This window comes from Rhinatrema bivittatum, chromosome 1, assembly GCF_901001135.1.
Source record: "Rhinatrema bivittatum chromosome 1, aRhiBiv1.1, whole genome shotgun sequence".
Taxonomy (NCBI): Eukaryota; Metazoa; Chordata; class Amphibia; order Gymnophiona; family Rhinatrematidae; genus Rhinatrema; species Rhinatrema bivittatum.
Genome location: NC_042615.1, coordinates 521,579,127 through 521,598,513, shown reverse-complemented (window position 1 = coordinate 521,598,513; position 19,387 = coordinate 521,579,127). Strand labels below are relative to the sequence as shown.

General features: G+C 41.3%; 1 protein-coding gene across 2 annotated transcripts in view; it reads right to left on the bottom strand.

Annotated features, from left to right (window-relative positions):
* Positions 1 to 224: 224 nt before the first annotated feature.
* APBA1 (amyloid beta precursor protein binding family A member 1) overlaps positions 225 to 19,387 on the bottom strand; it is a 269,347-nt gene continuing 250,184 nt past the window's right edge. For both annotated transcript variants that reach the window (XM_029612798.1, XM_029612808.1), the window contains 3 exons: positions 17,901 to 18,020; positions 10,458 to 10,598; positions 225 to 3,207 (listed from right to left, as the gene is read on the bottom strand). In XM_029612798.1, coding sequence (XP_029468658.1) covers positions 3,136 to 3,207; positions 10,458 to 10,598; positions 17,901 to 18,020 — 333 coding nt within the window. In that variant the 3' untranslated portion in view covers positions 225 to 3,135. The remainder of the gene's footprint in view (positions 3,208 to 10,457; positions 10,599 to 17,900; positions 18,021 to 19,387) is intronic.

Genomic DNA, 19,387 nt, shown 5'->3' with positions numbered 1-19,387 from the left:
AAACTGGGTAAAACTGGCAATGGCTTCAGCACGCGTCCCTTTTAAAATTCCCCCACTTACACAGTGGAAGTGGGATTTGTGTGCAAATTCAGCGTACATGTGCGCGCGGCCAGGCTATTTTATAACATGCGCGCATGTTATAAAATAGCCGCGTCTCTGGGTACGGGATGACGAATGTGCTCACAATGTGCGCCCCTATGAAGCTTCCAGACCCTTTGCCTATGTTTGGTTCCTTTAGACTGGTGCATCTAATGCTAGACCTGTAGTAAATATGATCTATACTGGGGGGGGGGGGGCTCTAATCCACATCAACCAGGAAAGCAGCAGAATAGGATTTTCTTTTTCCTGTATCGGAATATGGAGTGTTTGCAAAGGTATTTATAATTCAACCTCTCCTAGCTCAACCCAGAAAGCTGGCCCCTGAAACATCAAAATGGGCACGCTGGGCTATCCTGAAAGTCCAGGTGCAATGCTTGGGACATAGTACATTCACCCCCGTTTTTACTTTTGGACACGCAGCAGTTACTCTTTCAGCCAGTGTTGGTTATGGCTGCTAATGAAATGAAACTACAAACTTGCCTTGCTAATTAAAAACTACAAACTTGTGGGATTTTAAGTGGAATACATGAAAAAAAAAAGTTCAGCCAAGCCTGTGGCATCCTTTGTGGCACACTCACCCATTCTGTCGTACTGTCCCACCCTGCATCTCTAATTTTCCTAAGGGCAAGCTGAGCTTTATGTGGTGAGAGAGAGGCACAAATCTTATTATTAAGCACTGAGGTTTGACAAGTTCCACTTTCTGATCACTTTATTTTGTGTACCTGTATCTCTCCAGAGGAATTACTTGTTCCAAGTAGAGTGTACATCAATGCAAGAGGATCCTGAAGGAAGAGCAGAAAGTCATCGATGCACAAGAACCTGGCTTTCCAGACCCCGTGTGCTTACCTAATAGCGAACATGCTTTCTAGAGTAGATGCATTATTTTAGGATAGTGGTCCATCCAGGATCACTGATAAAGCAAACTTGGTTGAATTATTTATAATTTTCCTTATTACCTTTTGCAATCTTACTGTTCATAAAACAATCTTGAAATTAAAAAAAAGCTGCTATAAAAGAACATCATACACAACTCGTTTACACCAGAAGAATGGCAGAAAAAAACCAAACAGTGAACTGTGTGTACTAAATGTATCCCACAGGATAGTACAAATCAAGTAACTATGCTGTTATAGGAACACTTTCTGCCAGTTTGCATTCCATTTCAAAATCTCATTTGAACAATCCCACCATTTATTGCTCATCTAGAGTTACCTTTCTTGTTTTCTATCTATATCTGAAAACATTTCTGTTGATCATCAGAGACAGGAACAATGAGATCCTATTTCCAAAAAAGGTTCTCCAGTTTTCTACCTACGGGAAAACCAGTTTTGAACACCAGGCTCAATGGTTTTAGATGGTGGCAGCGACTTCGGTTTCAGAAATGCTGAAATTGATGCAGGTGCTGGTGAGGTCTCCAACTCAATCTTTCAATCTGCGATATGCACTGCTCTACTCACTTCATTCAATCCACCCTACAATGGATGATGGCAAGAAAAAGCTCGCAAAGGCCTCTCTCTTTTCTTTTTTTTGTCCTTAAGCTAGTTGCTTTATATTCTTATCGCCTCATGTACGCAGTGCTTCTTTTGGTACAAGGCATTACCACCAGTCCATGTCACCTCTCTATTCCTGTGTTGGCAACACCAGCCAGGACTGAGCAGCAAATCAACAAACCATGTGTTTACCCCGGTTGTCATTAAACAGCCCTTCTTCCTGCAATTTCATTTCTTACTCCATCCAGCCCCCCCCCAAAGAACACAAATAAATAAATAAATAGAATCAATAAAAATAAATAAATAAATACCTAAGCCAACCCGATTGTTGCTTGCAACACCTTTTGCCGATTCACTATAGTTCCTTATTGAAACATGTACAGAACAGATACATACATTTCCTGCATTTCCAGCGTGCAGAGAAACAGGAATTAACAACATTATGGAATGATTTCTGGACTAAGGATAAGTTAAAAGCGTCTCAGATTCAAAACTACAGGCTGTAGTCCTCCATGGTCCTGAGGACAGTTAAGTCTGTTTTCACAAAAGGGCTAGAAGAAAGATGGCAAGCTTTTCTTTACTTACACCTAAATACTTTAAATGAAAGAACATCTTGATGTTCCAGGCTCCTCTGTGAGACTCTGTATGGCTTAACTGGTGGGTTTGGTGGCATCTGGAATTCCAGTAAACTCAGCATGGAATTGCCACTTCAGGCTTGGTTGTGCTAAGTTTCCCCATCATTCATCTGGAAGCTCCTGATGGCCAACTGTAGTACACGATGCCAGTTAGCCTGAAACTCACTTCAGACCTCTAGGGCGTTTTCAAATCTCCTCTCTTCAGCATATCATTAAAAAAAAGTAGAATACTGTCATAAAAAAAAAACCACCCTAAGTATTGTGGCAAATTAAAAAATAAAAATGGAAAGCAGTACAGGATGGGCCGAGGAATACAGAATGTGGGAATTCAAGTGTCAGCCAAAACTCTGCACTTAAACACCATTCAGGTTCCATTCCACTTCACTAAAAATGGAATATGGAAAAAAATAAAGGAAAATTGTGGAGCTATTATCACAACAGCATCATGCAGTCTTTCACATACTGAGCACTCCCTCATGTACCACTCTTTATTAGGGATTGTACTGTTTGGTAGCAGGGTCGTTCTCTGTGTGTTGTATTCAACACATGTATATTATCAAATACAGTAAAATAAACGCTATCAATGGTGTGTCTTGAAAAAGCACAATCATCATTTTCCTCATTTTTGTGAGGTTTCCTCTGAATATTGGTTGCCTGATTTCGATTCTGTTTGTTGAGCTGATACAAAGCTTTACTTGTGAACGATGTCAAGGACCCACGGGCAATTTCTTCCTCTCCGCTGCAGTTTGAAGGATCAAGAAAGAGAGAAAGAGAGAGACAGAGAGAAAACAAGAGTGAAAGTGCAAGAGAGTCTTTCCTGCAGACACGCAGATGCAGCACTATGAACACAACCACAAACGAGGAGAAATGTCCTCCATGCATGTCGTGAAGGTGAGGTGCTGTTGGTACCACTAGATATAAACCGGTTGCTCCTGCGCAGTCAATAATCTGTACATGGCCGCTGGCATGGTCTTCATGTGAATCTGGGGAAGCAACAACATGAGCAAGTTACCCTTTCTATGCATACACACAAGGAAGGGCTCAAAGAAAAACGGGAACTACATGATATTTAAAACAAGGCAAAGGAGACTTCCGGTTATGCTATCAAACTGAGTGGTCTCAGTTGAGAGGAGCTCTGTGAGAGTCCACATCTTTTTTACCTCAACTGTGCTTTAGGGGGAAGATTTTAAAAGCCCCGGGATTGTATGTCCCGGGGCTTTGAAAAAGGGGTGGGAAGGGGGCGTGGGGTGGGTGGGGCGCCGGTCCTGGGGTGGGACCGAGGCCTCCGGCACATTGCGTGCCAGCAGCTGGCAGGTGCGTGCAAGTTATGCCTGCCTAAATAACAAAATAAAGGTGGGGAGGATTTAGGTAGGGCTGGGGGCAGGTTAGATAGGGGAAGGGAGGGAAAGGTGGGGGGGGGGGGGTGCGGAGGGAACGGGGAAAGCCATCAGGGCTCTCCTAGGGCTTGGAGCGTGCAAGGTGCACAAGTGTGCACCCCCTTGCACGCGCCAACCCCAGATTTTATAACGTGCGCGCATGTTATAAAATCGGGCATAGATTTGTGCGCGCCGGGGTACGCACACAAATCTACGCCCGCGCGTAGCTATTAAAATCCAGCCCTAGGTGTCTTGAATGGGGTGGAATCTGATATAGCTCCTACATGGATAGCTGTGCTGTGCATTGTTCAGTTTGGAATGTCGACATGAGCCTCCTGAACTATCAGGGATAAAGGGAAAGACGGTGAGAAAACTGCGTTGGCTGATATCAAAATGGCGATTGTGCCTGAATCCTCTTTGGCAGAATTCAAAGACAATATTATTCGGGATATTTCAAAAAATGTCACTGCTGCTATAACCGATCAGTTGAACAAGTTACATTTGGCGATGGAAGAAATGACTGAGAAAGTGAGTGTCCAGGCAATAAAAATTTCGGATTTGGATAATAGGGTGGCCACACAAGAAATTACTGCAGAACAACTTTCTATGCAGTTGGCTGATCTCAAAAAAAAAGAATATGCGCTCTTACAGGAAAGAATTGAGGACCAAGAGAACAGAGCGCGACAGAATAATATCCATGTCATTGCCCTTTCTGAATCAATTAAAGAACTGGAGCTATTGCAGTTTTTCCAGGTGTGGTTGCCTGAAGCTCTAGGTCTATCCCTTCAAACTGAGTCTGTGTGGTCGAGTGGGTTCATCATATTGGGATATGTAGGGAAGGTGATTCGAGACCTAGACCTGTTATCGCACGGATTTTTAATTATGTCGACGAGAAAAATCATGACAGCCTATCATAAAAAGCAATAATTTATTGGAGCATGAAGGCGCTAATCTGCTTCTTTTTGTGATTTTTCAGAAAAAGTTTCAGAAGATCATTGCAAAATGACACCAATTTGCACAGCTCTGTTTCGCAAGGGAGTGAAATTTTCTTTCAGTTTCCTGCAAAAATACTGGTGTTTGCTGATGGTAAGTATATCAAACTCCATAACAAGGAACAGCACAGCGCTATCTAGACTCCATATGAATTTCAACAGCTCGTCTATATTGTCCATGTGACATATGAAAGGCCTCAGTTGCATGACGATAACACCAGCTTGGTAGTCGATTTTGTTGTTGACTGGAGTATTCATGTTTTTATTTTTGTATTTATTTTTTTCTGCTCTGGCTATGTAACTTTGCGATTTACAGCTGTCTGCACACATTTTCTTTGGGAGATTCCCGACTTTTGTATACATGTTATGTTTCATTGATGGTGTGGTTGTTTATAAGATTATTTCTTGGAAGCTTTCACCTATATTTTGATGGTTTCTTGACGTTTGAACCGCTGGTGCGGCACTGATCAATCAGTCTATTTATAATAGAAAGAAGTACTGTTGAGCACTGCACTTTCTTTTTGGCGACTATTGTACGGAAAAGTCATCATTTTTACCGAACTGTGAGATAATGGCAATATCTTTGCGTTTTGTTTTTTTACTATACATATTCTATGCTTAGTTATATTTTAGTTTTATTTTTAAATTTACCTGGATGTCCTATTGAAGCTTGATGGTCAATATAATTGGGGGGGGGGGGGAGGGAATAATTTTTAGTTGACAAGCTGTGTTTTATGGGCTCCAAGCTATGACCTAAATTTTCTGTATATAAGCTCCAATTCGTGATATTGTTTTGTAGGCACAAGAGATGAAGGTATATGCTATGTTAGTTTATGTTTCAAAAATGGTGGACCCTCTAGGACGCAGCTTCAATGCTGATGTGAAGCAGAGGATGCGGTTCCTTGGAGTCGTGGGATGTACAGTTTTGTTTGTCTATGACTTGTTTGTGGTATGCCTGGAATGTTTGTGAATTTATACAATGTTTAAATATATGATATGTGTTATTGTGGCCTTCAATTTGGTGTGATTTTTTTTCTATTGGGTTAATCATTTGCCAGGACATCTATGCTGGGGGATGGATGGGTAATTGAGATTGCAGTATTTTGTCTTTTATATTTTTTGTTTTCTTTCTAATGGGTGACAATGTTTTTTCTTTAAATGTGGATGGCATCCATTCTCCAATTAAGAGGAAGAAATTATTGACCTTTTTCCATATGCGCATAGGAAGCTAAAATCTCACTGGGTAGGACAGGTTTTCTTTTCCTCATATAACAGATGACAGAGGGGAGCAGCCATTCTTATTCATAAGGATTTTCCTTTTCGGATGCAAAAACAGATTGTGGACCCGGAAGGCAGGTTTATTTTGATTAGCGGTTGTCTCTACCACAAGAAGTTGGTATTTTGTAATGTATATGCCCCTAATGTTTATACTTATGTCTTTTTCTCAGATCTGGTGGCTATGTTGAGCCAATTCTCTGAACATGAGGTTGTCTTATGGGGAGATTTTAATGCGGTAGCTGATCCTCTTGATGATACCAAGCCTCTCAGATTGGCTAAACAGTTTCCACATATGAGTGGGATACCATTTTTGATGCGAGAATTACATTTATTGGACATATAGAGAGTCCTTCATTCTGATGAGCAGGATTTTTCTTTTTTTTGGATGTTCAAAATTGTTATTCATGTATAGATTATTTGCTGATATCTTACTTTCAATTTCCACTGGTAAATCGTGCAGATACTGGATTATTTACTTTATCAGATCATGCTCCAATATCTTTTCAAATGAAATTAGGATCACCTCCATCTAAAGCCTTTAAATGGAGGCTGAATTCTGCTTTATTTTATGATGCAGAGGTTAAATCATTTTTGACTAGTAAATGGCAGGAATACCTTGAGAATATAATACTCCTGTTATTTCCCCTGCACTTTTATGGGAGACTGGTAAGGTAGTAATGAAGGGAGAAATAATTGTTTAGGCCTCTGATGGGGAAATTTTGTGCTTAACGAAGGAACTTGCTTTACATAAGTGTACACATAAGGCTTCTTTACATATGGAGTAAAAACTCAAATAATGGAAAAAAGATGCACTTTAAACCAATTAATACACCAAAGGATGGTTAGGAATTATTATTAGTTTAGGAGTAAACTATTTAGGCATGGAAATAAATCTAGTAAATTGTTAGCATGCTTAATAAATGGACCTAAATCTAGCCAGCTTATTTATGCCTTAAAGGATGAAAAAGGAGATAGGGTAACAACTACGGCACAGCAGACAGAGAATTTCATGGCATTTTATAAAGATTTATATTCAGCAAGCCCTGACTCGGAAGCAGTATGCTCGGCTTTTTTTTAAGGGCCTTTCATTATCATCTCTCACTGATGTACAGTTTCAGAGGTTGAATAGTTCTAGTACTCTTTTGGAAACTGAAGATACTATTAAGTCTCTGAAATTAGCTAACGCCCCAGGACTAGATGGTCTAGGCTCAGAATATTATAAATTGCTTTCCTCCTCTATTTCAAAATCTTTGCTAGATATGTATGTCATTTGTTTGGAGAAGGGTGAATTTTCTTTAGGTGCTAATCACTCCATTTTTTTTGAAACCTGGAAAGGATCCTCTACTTCTCTTGGTTCATACAGACAAAATTCTCTCATTAATGTTCACATAAAGATTTTAGCACCAATATTAGCTAAGAGGTTGAGTATAGTCCTGCCCCTCTTAGTGGCTAAAGATCAAACTGACTTTGTTAAGGGAAGACATGAAGTGGGCAATATGTGTAAATTATTAAAGGCCCTTTATGGAATGCATCCTGAGAATCAAGAAGGGATGGTAGTAACTCTTGATACTGAGAAAGCGTTTGATAAAGTCCAATGGTGTTACACGCTTTGGGTAATGGACAAATTTGGAATTGCAGGATCTTTTCTTAACTGGGTACGATTACTATATACTATACCACAAGCCAGATTATCAGTAAATGGTATGATTTCATAACCTTTTCCTTTGTTTAGTGGGCTAAAGCTGGGCTTTCCTGAGTTCCGTATCTGCTTATTTGCAGAGGATATGTTATTGTTTCTAGGCAATCCTCAATTATCTCTAAGTCAAGTCCTTTAATTATTTAAGCTTTTTGGTGAGTTTGTGAGCTTGCGGATTAATTTTACTAAGTCCAAGGCTATGGCGATCCATGATTCTATTAAGGTCACATGGCAAAGAGATTTTCCTTTGAGTTGGGTTCCAGATCAAATCAAATATTTGGGAATTAGGGTTCCACGGGATCCAGCTTTACTTTACCAGATTAATATTAAGTCCTTACTTGCAGAAATACTTTCACAGCTACAAGCATGGACTGATTTACCTCTTTCATTGTTGGGTAGATGTGCATTGATTAAATTGGTTTGGTTCCCTAAATTGCTTTATAGACTACAATGGTGCCCTGTTGGGTATCGAATAAAGACCTTGCATCTTTGAAATCACTGATAATCCAATTTTTATGGAAAGGAACGAGTTTGGGTTAGCTATGTAAAATGCTACATCCTAAACATTTGGGGGTCTTAATATTCCAGATGTAAGATTTTATAATGCTGCCTGTCAGCTTCGATTTCTGTGGGAATGGGTTACACTGAAATACAATTTCTGTATGCCTGACTTAGTAGCTGCTGAAGTGGCTCCTTTCTCTCTCTTGGTATGGCTTCATATGTCTGATGAAAAAGTACAGATACATTTGCAAAGCTGCTGTTTCTTTAAGCCGGTTCAACTGGCTTGGAGATATTTATGCAAATATTGGAGGAAGCCAGTTGTAATATCAGACTTTATACTGTTATTTGGGAACTCCCAGTTCTCTCGAGGTATCATTGAAGAAATAGTTAAAAAATGATATTTCAAAGGTATAGTTGATATATTGTCTCTTCATAGTTTTAAAGATCAATGCCTTTATTCTTTTGAACAGCTTTCTGGCAAATATCTGTCTCATACACATTTTTATGCATATTTACAAGCAAGACATTATATACAGCAGTCACAAAAGGATTTCCTTGGTTGAATCTATGCATTCTATGGGCAAAAGTGTAAATAAACTATCTTGGTGGTATAAGCTTCATATGACCAAGATGACATCTTCTTTGTTGGATGATATTTCATCTTGGTGGTCACAAGTCACTGGATTGACAATATTGAATAAGGATATGGAGCAATGTTTTCAATATCTCACTAACCCCTAGATTTATCAAAATGCTATAAATATAGCGGAAATAGTGCCTGTGATAAAAAAAAATAAAAGGGGGTGTGGTTAGGCTAATTTCCCTGTTCCCGCATTGCATAGGTAATTTCCGCAAGGCATGATACATTTATCGCACTTGCGCTATTTTTTTGCTTCATGCACTGATAAACACACTGCGAGCGTGTTACCAGGAAATGTTTTTTAACAGAGGGAGAGAGAGCGCGCCTCTGTAGAGAACAGTATATCACTCTACTATTTATACCACTGTAAGAGAGGGGCACTTTTAACATGGAGTGGGCTCTGGGGGGTGGGTAGGTTTTGAGGGGTGGTTTTACATACACAGTAGGAGGTGCAAACAGCAAAGTACACATCACTGAAGATTTTCTGTCATTTCAATTGATGAACGGTACAAGCGGAGTTGATTTGTACCCCGCCCCCCAAAGCCCACTCCGAAATAAAAGTGCCCCCTCTTACAGTAGAATAAACAGTAGAGTGCATACTGTTCTCTACAGAGGCGCGCTCTTTCTCTCTCACTCACAAAAACCTTTTCCTGGTAAACCACAGCTACCACAGGCACAACGCACAGAAAAAAAGGTGTAGTTCTTTCTGGTGTTAAAACCTGCCTTACTGTGTGTGTGCGTTACTCTATCTTTGAACACTAAATATCAAGAGTTGTTTTTTAAATTGCTACATCATAACTATATAGACAATGTTAAGGCCTTTAAATTTGGACTCTCTCCCTCAGATCTTTGCCCTCATTGTAAAATTGAGAGAGGTTCCCTACTTCATATTTTTTTTTTATGCCATAAGGTCTTTTTCTTTTGGGATGGTATTTTTTTCTGTACTTCATAAAATCACTGGGGCAAGGCCTTCTTTTCATGGTTGTTTTCTTTTTTTGGGTTCACCTGTATTTATATTGCCAGTCTCCAAGGAAGTTATGAAATGTATCTTTGTGGTCGGTGGTTTTCTTTGTATCTTAACATTTTGGATTCAACCAGAACCTCCTCTGATTTCCTTATGGATGCATATTATGGCTGATTAGATGCATATTGAGCGATTGGATGTGCTATTTATGTATCATTCTTTGCCCAAAGATTATAAGCAGGCCTGGATATCTTTTTATAACCTCTTATCTGATTCTATCAAATCACATTTACAAATGTTGGGCTTTGTTGCTCAATGGATCTGAGATTCTTATATTTGCACTGCTATGCTTAGGCTTTTTGTTTATTTATGTTAATTATGTTCTTGTTTAATGAAGGATGTTTGATGAAGGATGAATGTGTCTTGTCTTTATATGAATGTTCATGTTCCTATTGATTATTGGTTAAAATGTTGTGATTTGGAGATTCTGGTTTATGTACTGGAATTTATGACCGCTAGATATTGTATCTGTATCACAAATACAAAATAAAAAAAAAATTCTAGGCAAAGGGAAGACAATCTATGTGGTGCTGCTAATTCAAGTGTAGAACAACAGAATTAGGAGTCCAATGGTTAGTAGAGCACCAGCTCATTAAAAATTGGACAGTCTTCATTTGACTTTATCCAAAGTTTGGGAGGGCTGCTGTACAGAAGGCATCAAAGAAGCTACAGATTTGCAAGTGCGAATGCAGAGTGTGAGGGAACAGAAGGTACCACGGCACTCACCTCGCCGACAGCATTAGAGAGGATGTGGACAATCTTCTCATGCGGTGTAGCTACAACGCTCTGTCCGTTGATTTCAATAATTCGATGGCCAACCCGGACGCCTCCTCGCTCGGCAATGCCCCCTCGCATAAGACTGCAGATCTGATGGGAGAGTACAAGAATCACGACCCAAAACAACAACAAAAATAGTCTACAGATTTCAAAATTACCCCTTACAGTAAGTACTACAGATGTTTTTGTTTAAGAAAGAACACACAGACTTCAGTTGAACTTCCCCCAAAAGATGTGTGCAGCAAAGCAATAAAAACACCCTAAAATAAAATGTAGTATGTCAGATAAGGAGAAAATCCATTTACCTGTAACAAGCCATCCATGTTTTACAATAAAATGCTGAACAGTGCCTGAGAGGGTTAAGGATATCTTCCCAGTATTCAGCAAACACAAAAAAAGTCTAAAAGACGAGAGCTGTTCCATCCCTTTATTATTTTGGTAGCCCTTCTCTGTACCTTCTCCATCTCAATTATATCTTTTTTGAGATGTGGAGACCAGAACTGTACACAGTATTCAAGGTCTGGTCTCACCATGGAGCGATACAGAGGCATTATGATATTTTCCGTTTTATTAACCATTCCCTTCCTAATAATTCCTAACATTGGGCCTCATTTTCCAATATCGCATTGGTAATGCATTAAGGGGTGTTTCCCATGCAAATGAGGCTTTTTTCGTGCAGCGGGGAAACTATAATGTCTACGCCCTAGACAGCTATTTGTATCCCCTATGAGAGGCCCACCTAGTAACTCGAGGTGGGGATTAGGTATGAGTGTAGGGGGTTGGGGGCCGCTTTCACATTCAACATGAGACGTACGAACAGAACAGTGGTCTCTTGTGAAGATTTGATGGCCTTCGGAGTAAGGAAACTCACTCCAAGATGAGATTTGGGCAATGTTCTCTCAAACTAGCTTGTTGTTGCCCAGGTAGAGTGTCCATCAAGCTAGTTTGAGAGAACATTGCCCAAATCTCATCTTGGAGTGAGTTTCCTTACTCCGAAGGCCATCAAATCTTCACAAGAGACCACTGTTCTGTTCGTACGTCTCATGTTGAATGTGAAAGCGGCCCCCAACCCCCTACACTCATACCTAATCCCCACCTCGAGCTATGACGCCTAGATCTTTTTCCTGGGTGGTAGCAACTAATATGGAACCTAAAATCGTGTAACTACAGTAAGGGTTATTTTTCCCTATATGCATCACCTTGCAATTGGTCCACATTAAATTTCATCTGCCATTTGGATGCCCAATCTTCCAGTCTAGCAAGGTCCTCCTGCAATTTATCACAATCCACATGTGGTTTAACTACTCTGAATAATTTTGTATCATCATTATTTATTTATTTAATTTACTTCTTTTTACTATACCGATCTTCAAGACAAAGTCTTATCACACCGTTTTACATCAAACCATCAAACCAAACCTGTGAAAGTTACATAGAACAAGGGATTAATCAAGATAAAATCAGGATAATCTAGTAAGGAAAAAACTTTGAGGAATTTGATTACCTCACTTGTCGTATTCCTTTCCAGATCATTTATAAATATATTGAAAAGCACCAGTCCCAGTACAGATCCCTGAGGTGTTTACCCTTTTCCACTAAGAAAATTGACCATTTAATCCTAGTCTCTGTTTCCTGTCTTTTAACCAGTTTGTAATCCATGTAATCGCCTCCTATCCCATAACTTTTTAGTTTTCTTAGAAGCCTCTAATGAGGGACTTTGTCAAACGCCTTCTGAAAATCTGAATACATTGTACCTACTGGTTCACCTTTATCCACATGTTTATTAATCCCTTCAAAAAAATGAAGCAGATTTGTGAGGCAAGACTTCCCTTTGGTAAATCCATGTTAACTGTGTTCCATTAAACCTTGTCTTTCTATATGCTTCTTCTATATGCTCCTATATGCTCCTTCTATATGATCCTCCTTCCAATTTTTGAAGGATTTTTTTTGGCTAAAATAGCCTCTTTCACCTCACCTTTTAACCATGCTGGTAATCGTTTTGCCTTTCTTTCACATTTCTTAATGCATGGAATACATCTGGACTGCGATTCTAAGATTGTATTTTTAAACAATGTCCTCGCCTTTTGTACAGTTTTAACCTTTGCAGTTGCACCTTTCACTTTTTTTTCTATTTTCCTCATTTATCAAAATATCCCTTTTGAAAATTTAGTGTTAGAGCTGTAGATTTACATATTGTCCTCCTTCCAGTCATTAGTTCAAATTAGATCATGTTATGATCACTATTGCCAAGTGGCCCCACCACCGTTACCTCTCTCACCAAATCCTGCATTCTACTAAGATTAAATCTAAAATAGCTCCCTCTCTTGTTGGTTCCTGAACCAGTTTTTCCATGAAGCAGTCATTTATTCTATCCAGGATTTTTATGTCTATAGCATGTCCTGATGTTATATTTACCCAGTCAATTTTGGGGAAATTGAAATCTCCCATTATTACTGCACTGCCAAACTGGTTAGCTTCCCTGATTTCTCTTTGCATTTTATCATCTGTCTGACCATTTTGTCCAGGTGGATGGTAGTATACTCCTATCACTATACTCTTACCCAACACACATGGGATTTCTACCCATATAGATTCTACTGAGCATTTAGTCTCTTGTATGATCTTTATCCTGTTGGACTCTATACCCTCCTGGACATAAAGTGCCACACCCTCACCAAGTTGATCCTCCCTATCATTGTAATATAATTTGTATCCTGATATAGCACTGTCCCATTGGTTATCCTCCTTCCACCAGGTCTCTGAGAAGCCAGTTATGTCTATCTCATCATTCACTGCTATTCACTCTAACTCTCCCAATCTTACTTCTTAGACTTCTGGCATTGGCAATCATACATTTCAAAGTGTGTTTTTTGGTTGTATTAACAACCTGCTTTTCAGTTGTCAGGGATAATTTGGAATCCTTTAGCTCAGGTGATTCTTTTCTTATAGGCACATGGATTAATTTTGCTTTTACTGGATTCTCTCGGGTGGATTTTCAAAGCCCTGCTCGCGTAAATCCGCCCGGATTTATGCGAGCAGGGCCTTGCGCGCCGGCGTGCCTATTTTCCATAGGCCTCCCTTCCTCTACCATAGGTAGAGGAAGGGAGGAGAAGGTGAGGGGAGGGCGAAAGAGCGTTCCCTCCGAGGCCGCTCCGTTTTCGGAGCGGCCTTGGAGGGAATGGAGGCAGGCTGCGCGGCTCGGCGTGCGCCAGCTGCCCAAAAACGGCAGCCTTGCGCGCGCCGATCCAGGATTTTAGAAGATATGCGCGGCTACGCGCGTATCTTATAAAATCCAGCGTACTTTTGTTTGCGCCTGCTGCGCAAACAAAAGTACGCGATCGCGCAGTTTTTCAAAATCTACCCCTCTCTGTTGAGATGCCCTAACTCTCCTGTTTCATTAGTATCCTTCAAAGATACATTGAATTTGGGGTGTGTCGCGGGGCCTTTTGCAGGTCTGCCATTTAAGAGGATGCATCTTTCTCCTTTAGCGGTCATACCCAAGAAAGCTCCTGGTAAATTTTAGCTGATCCTTAACCTTTCTTATCCACCAGGTGCTTCGGTGAATGATTTCATTCCACGGAGCAAGTGTTCGGTGAAGTACGTGTCTTTTGATGCAGTTGTGTCTAATTTGAGAGGGCGAGCAGAGGTGCTTTGATAGCAGAGGCAGATATCGAGGCAGCATTCCGGCTGTTGCCTGTCCACCCAGACAGTTTTCATTTGCTGGATTTCTTTTTGGAAGGGCAATATTTTGTTAATCGAAGCTTGTCCATGGATTGCCTGGTGTCATGTGCCTTTTTCGAGGATTTCAGTATGTTTGTTCAGTGGGTTACATGCAGAAAACAGAAAGTGACAGCATGTTACATTACTTAGATGACGTTTTGTTTGTAAGGCTTAGTCACTCCGGTTTGTGCCAGTCTTTGTTAGATGGATTTTTGAGAGTGGTGGATTTGTTAGAGGTACCTATTGCACATGATAAGATGGAGGGACCGGTTGATATGCATGGTGTCCCGCTTACCAGTGGACAATGTGCAGAAGTTAAGACAGTTGGTACAGACAGTGTGAGGGTCTAAGAAAGTGACTTTGCGTCACATGCAGTCCTTGATAGGTTCGCTGAATTTTGCTTGTCGTGTAATACCAATGGGACGGGCTTTCATTAAGAGGCTGTCGGCAGCTACAGTGGGGATCAAGGCGGGGCATCATTTTGTCAGAGTGACCCGGAGAATCAAGGATGAGCTGGGTGTTTGGGAAGCATTTCTTGAATCATGTAATGGTGTTTGTATAATGCAGGAGGAGGAGGTATCCAACCAAGACATCGAGCTTTACTCAGATTCAGCTGGGGCATTAGGTTTTTGGTGTTTATTTCCAATGACAGTGATGTGTGGAGCCTTGGGTGGTGGAATGGGTGGAGGCAGGCATTACCAGAAACATCACTTTTTTAGAATTGCTTCCCATTGTAGTCGCCTTGTCTATTTGGGGGGTTAGACTTAAGGATAAATAAGTGGTATTGTGCTGTGATAATTTGGTAGTTGTCCAAGTTATTAACAGGCAGTTGGCCAAATATAACCTGCTGTCTGCTTTGTTAAGGGAATTGAAGCACGGAGATTGATCCAGAAATCTACGGCACCAGCGACATCATACATTGTTGGCAGAGGTGTGGTAGCGCATTTTCTATAGTCTGCGGGATGGTGCGGGGGCGGGCTGTTAGCGAATAGTTCAATTTATGTTGTGGGCGCAGCAGAGTGGGTATTCTTTAGCATCGGTACGATCCCACATTGTGGGTTTTTCTTTTTTCCAGAAACTTGAGGGTTGGGGGGTAACCCAGCCACGTGTTTTCTTGTTAAAAGAGTTTTGGGCGGTTGGGCCAAGGGCAGGGGTTGAGTGGCAGATAAAAGACAGCGAATTAGGTATTCAGATCTAGTCATTATCTCGGGGCACCTGAGTGAAGTCTGCTGGTTCAGATACGAGGTATTGCTGTTTAGAGAAGCTTTTACACTTGCCTTCTTCGGCGCTATGAGAATAAGTGAGTTGGTAGCAGATTCGAGGGAGAATCCATTTAGAGCAGGGCTACTGGTTAGTCATGTTTGGGTATACAGCAATTCTGTGCGTTTTTGCATTCATAAATCAAAAGTGGATCAAAGGGGAAAGGGTCATTTTGTGACTTTAGTCCCTCCAGGGGAAGCATTATCTTGTCCAGTCCGTTGCATGCAGGCTTTTGTGAATGTGCAACCAAGGGTGCACGGCTCCTTTTTGAACATGCGGACGGTTCCCCCTTATCCAGGTTTCAATTCACAAAAGTGTTGAGAATGATGGTGTTGAGTTTAGGCTGGGATGCGGACCTTTATAGTTCGCGTTCCTTCTGTATAGGGGCAGCTACTACAGCTGTGGAACTGGGGTTTTCGGAGAACTTAATCTGGTCTATAGGGAGGTGGCAATCCAGGGCCTTTGCGTCTTACATGAGAAGGTTCACATTCTGATGGGGTGGAAGTTATACAATTTTCTGTTAATTGCACATGTCTTTTCTTACAGAGTTGCAGAGTCCTGGTGAATGGGGCTATGCCTGGATTGTGGGCCATTCCTTTGTTCATTGGACTCAGCACAGGGCCTTGCAGAGACTTTATGGGGAGCATCTGATGTTGGAAAGAAAAAAGTGGAGGATTTGATGGCTTGGGTAACAGAGGAATGAAGTGAGCTGAATTGTTGTCTTTCATCCAGGGGCTTGTTTTGGTGTGGGGCATGCCGCAAATTATTCTGGTTCATCTTGGGGGTAATGATGTAGGGGCTTGTTCGAGTAAGGAGTTTGTGTCCATGGTACGAAAGGATTTTGTATCTATTATGAATAAAATGCCCAATACATGGGGGTAGGATGGTCCGACACAATTGTTAGGCTTAAATTCAAAAGCGAGCCTTTATGGAAGCGGGGAGTCAAGAAAGTAAATAGGCAAATAGGGCGCTGAGTTATGGGGCAGGGTGGTTTCCACGTTAGACATGAAACGGGCATGGGATGCCTGTGAGGGTTTATTTAGGATAGACTGGGTGCATTTGTCTGACGCAGGTGTAGACCTTTTTAATAATATCTTGAGGAGGGATTGGAAGCTTTGATTGGAGAGTGTTAGGCCAAAGTGGGGGGAACAAGGGCAACCATGGTTGTTCTTGTTTGTGGCAGAAACCCGAGCCAAAATTGTTAATTGCCATAATTGTGTGGTTAAAATGGGCACTTGGAGGGGGGGGGGGGGAACTCGTATAGTTGGGGGGGGGGGAACTGCTACATGAGGCAGCTAATGAGCAGGGGTGGGGGGTTTCCTGCTCAGGCTGTGCACTTACCCTCGCTGGGATGGGGCGGGGTAAAAGATACGAGGGCTGATTCAGTTCAGCCTACCACTGGTGCGCGGTGGTATGCAAACGGGTGGGAGGCTGGGGGGAGGGGGGGGGGCACTGACGGACTTGATTCTTTGTTAAAGTTGTCCGGGCTCGGGTTCAGTTATTACACAATAAATGCGGCCTTTTGTAAAGCCAAGAAGTTGTCATGTTTTTTGTAATGGGGGGGGAGGGGGGGAGGAAAGTAAGAAGCGTGAGTATTGCATCCCTATGTTAGTACCTGTCCGTGCGCCAAACATAAGGGGGTAGAAAAGGGGAGGGGCATGGGGGTTCAAGGGCGGAGCAATCACTTATATGCGTAACTCCGAATTTGAAAACCAGAGGCCAAAGCACACAGTACCTTGTTAGCTGCATAACTTTACTGCTGCTCCCGATGAGGGAAAAAGTCTATAGATCTTGCGTTCTAGGACTTACATGACAGGGTGAGGGGTCCAGGGGCATGCAGAATGAAGAACCAGAGGGGTCTGGAAGACCTTGATATTGACTGGGCAAACTGGACTAATTTGAAAAACTGGGGATGCCCTTCGCATGAGCATGTTTTAAAATCCACTTACATGTGCACAGTAAGGCAAGCAAAGTCCTACGGAAGATACATGAAATAGTAGCAGAAGTGCGCACATGATTTAAAATTCCAGCACATCTCCATCGCACGCCATGGGCACATGTGTGCTCGTTTTAAAATCGGCCTGTGCGAGTTTATCCTGACCTACATACACCTTTTCACTCAAAGGCAAATGGTTTCTAGAAGCTTGACTGAAGCGGTATGCTCTTTTATCTCTATCTTCACATATCCAAGCGAGTCCCAAGCAGAATTCTCTGCAATGGAGCTACCATCATCCTGCCTCTGACCTCGAAGAAGGAAAGGCTTCATCGACCCTGGCAGTGGAACAAAGTTCAGAATCTCAGCCTCATGTCACATACTAAACATCTGTTATCCTTCTGACTGCCTTAGTTACTCGCTCTCTGCTCAGTGCTAGAAGTGCCACAACTTGAATAAAGTTATTTAGAGATACTCACAATTCCATTCTGTACACTGAAGCCCAGCTGATACCGAAGGTCAGGTCTCCTAATTAAGACAGTGGTCACTGGAGGGCATCGCACAATGTTCAATTTAACCCTGGACTGGTTTTTCAAACCCTTTAAAAACACCAGAAACATTAATTAGTGTGCAATGTCTGCTATTCACCCATTGCAAAATCTATGAACAATTGTTTCTAGATTATCTAGATCAGTGGGGTTCTTAAATGTAGCCCTCAAGAACCCCCAATTAGGTCTAGTTTTCAGCTTCTTGATAATAAATATTCATTAATTCTGCCTATATTTAGTCTAAGAATCATGTTATATAAGAACTGGGTTACATCAAGGATCCATTAAGCCAAGTATCCTATTTCCAATAGCGGCCAATCCAGGACACAAGTACCTGGAAGGATCCCAAATAGTGCTTACACCCAGAGATAAGCATTGGCTTTCCCCAAGTCTACCTGGTTAATAACAGTTTATGGACTTTTTCTTCCAGGAACTTGCCCAACCCTTTTGTAAACCCAACTACGCCAACTGCTTGTACCACATCCTCTAGCAATGTATTCCAGAGCTTAATTGTGCGTTGAATGAAAAAATAATTTCTCCAATTTGTTTTACATGTGCTACTTAGCAACTTCATGTAATGTCCCTAGTCTATTTTTTGAATAAGTAATGAACCAATTTATGTTTACCCATTTCACTCCACTCATGATTTTATAGACCTTTATCATATCCCCCCTCAGCCGTCTCTTCTCCAAGCTGAAAAGTCCTAACCTCTTTAGTCTTTCCTCATAGGGGAACTGTTCCATCTCATTTATCATTTTGGTCGCCCTTCTCTGTACCTTCTCCAATTCTGCTATAAACCTTTTTGAGATGCAGCGACCAGAATCGCACATAATACTCAAGGTGCAGTTGCACCATGGAACGATACAGAGGTTATCCTGAAACCAGATCAATTATGAATTCTCAAGGATGGGATCAGGGAACAGTTGATCTCAATCTTCAAACTGATCTTCCGCGGAACAGGGGTGCTGGTTGATCACTTGACAGCTGCACACACAACTGTAGTATCTAAGGACAGGGAAAGGATTGGCTACACACCTCTCTGTCACTACTTATTTTGCCCATCCCTGGCCTCATGCTACCAATTTATCCTTTTTCTTTTTTTTTTTTTTTATACAGATGGACACAAATTCCTCTTGTAAAATACTGAAACACAGTGCAGTACAGACACGGCTGCCATAGTGAAGGAAGATGAGAATTAGCTCTCAAACTAAGTGTCACCGGAGGAGTTGTTAGGTACTTAGATTCAGGGCTTGGGCCCATACGGTCTCTCCCTCTCGATTTTACCTCAGAAACAAACAACAAGATGGCAGATAATTTATTACTTGGATTTATTATCTGCCTTTTTGAATATGGAATTCACTCAAAGCAGGTTATAGCATACTAGAATATTAGCTTACAAACAGGTCACATTATAAAGG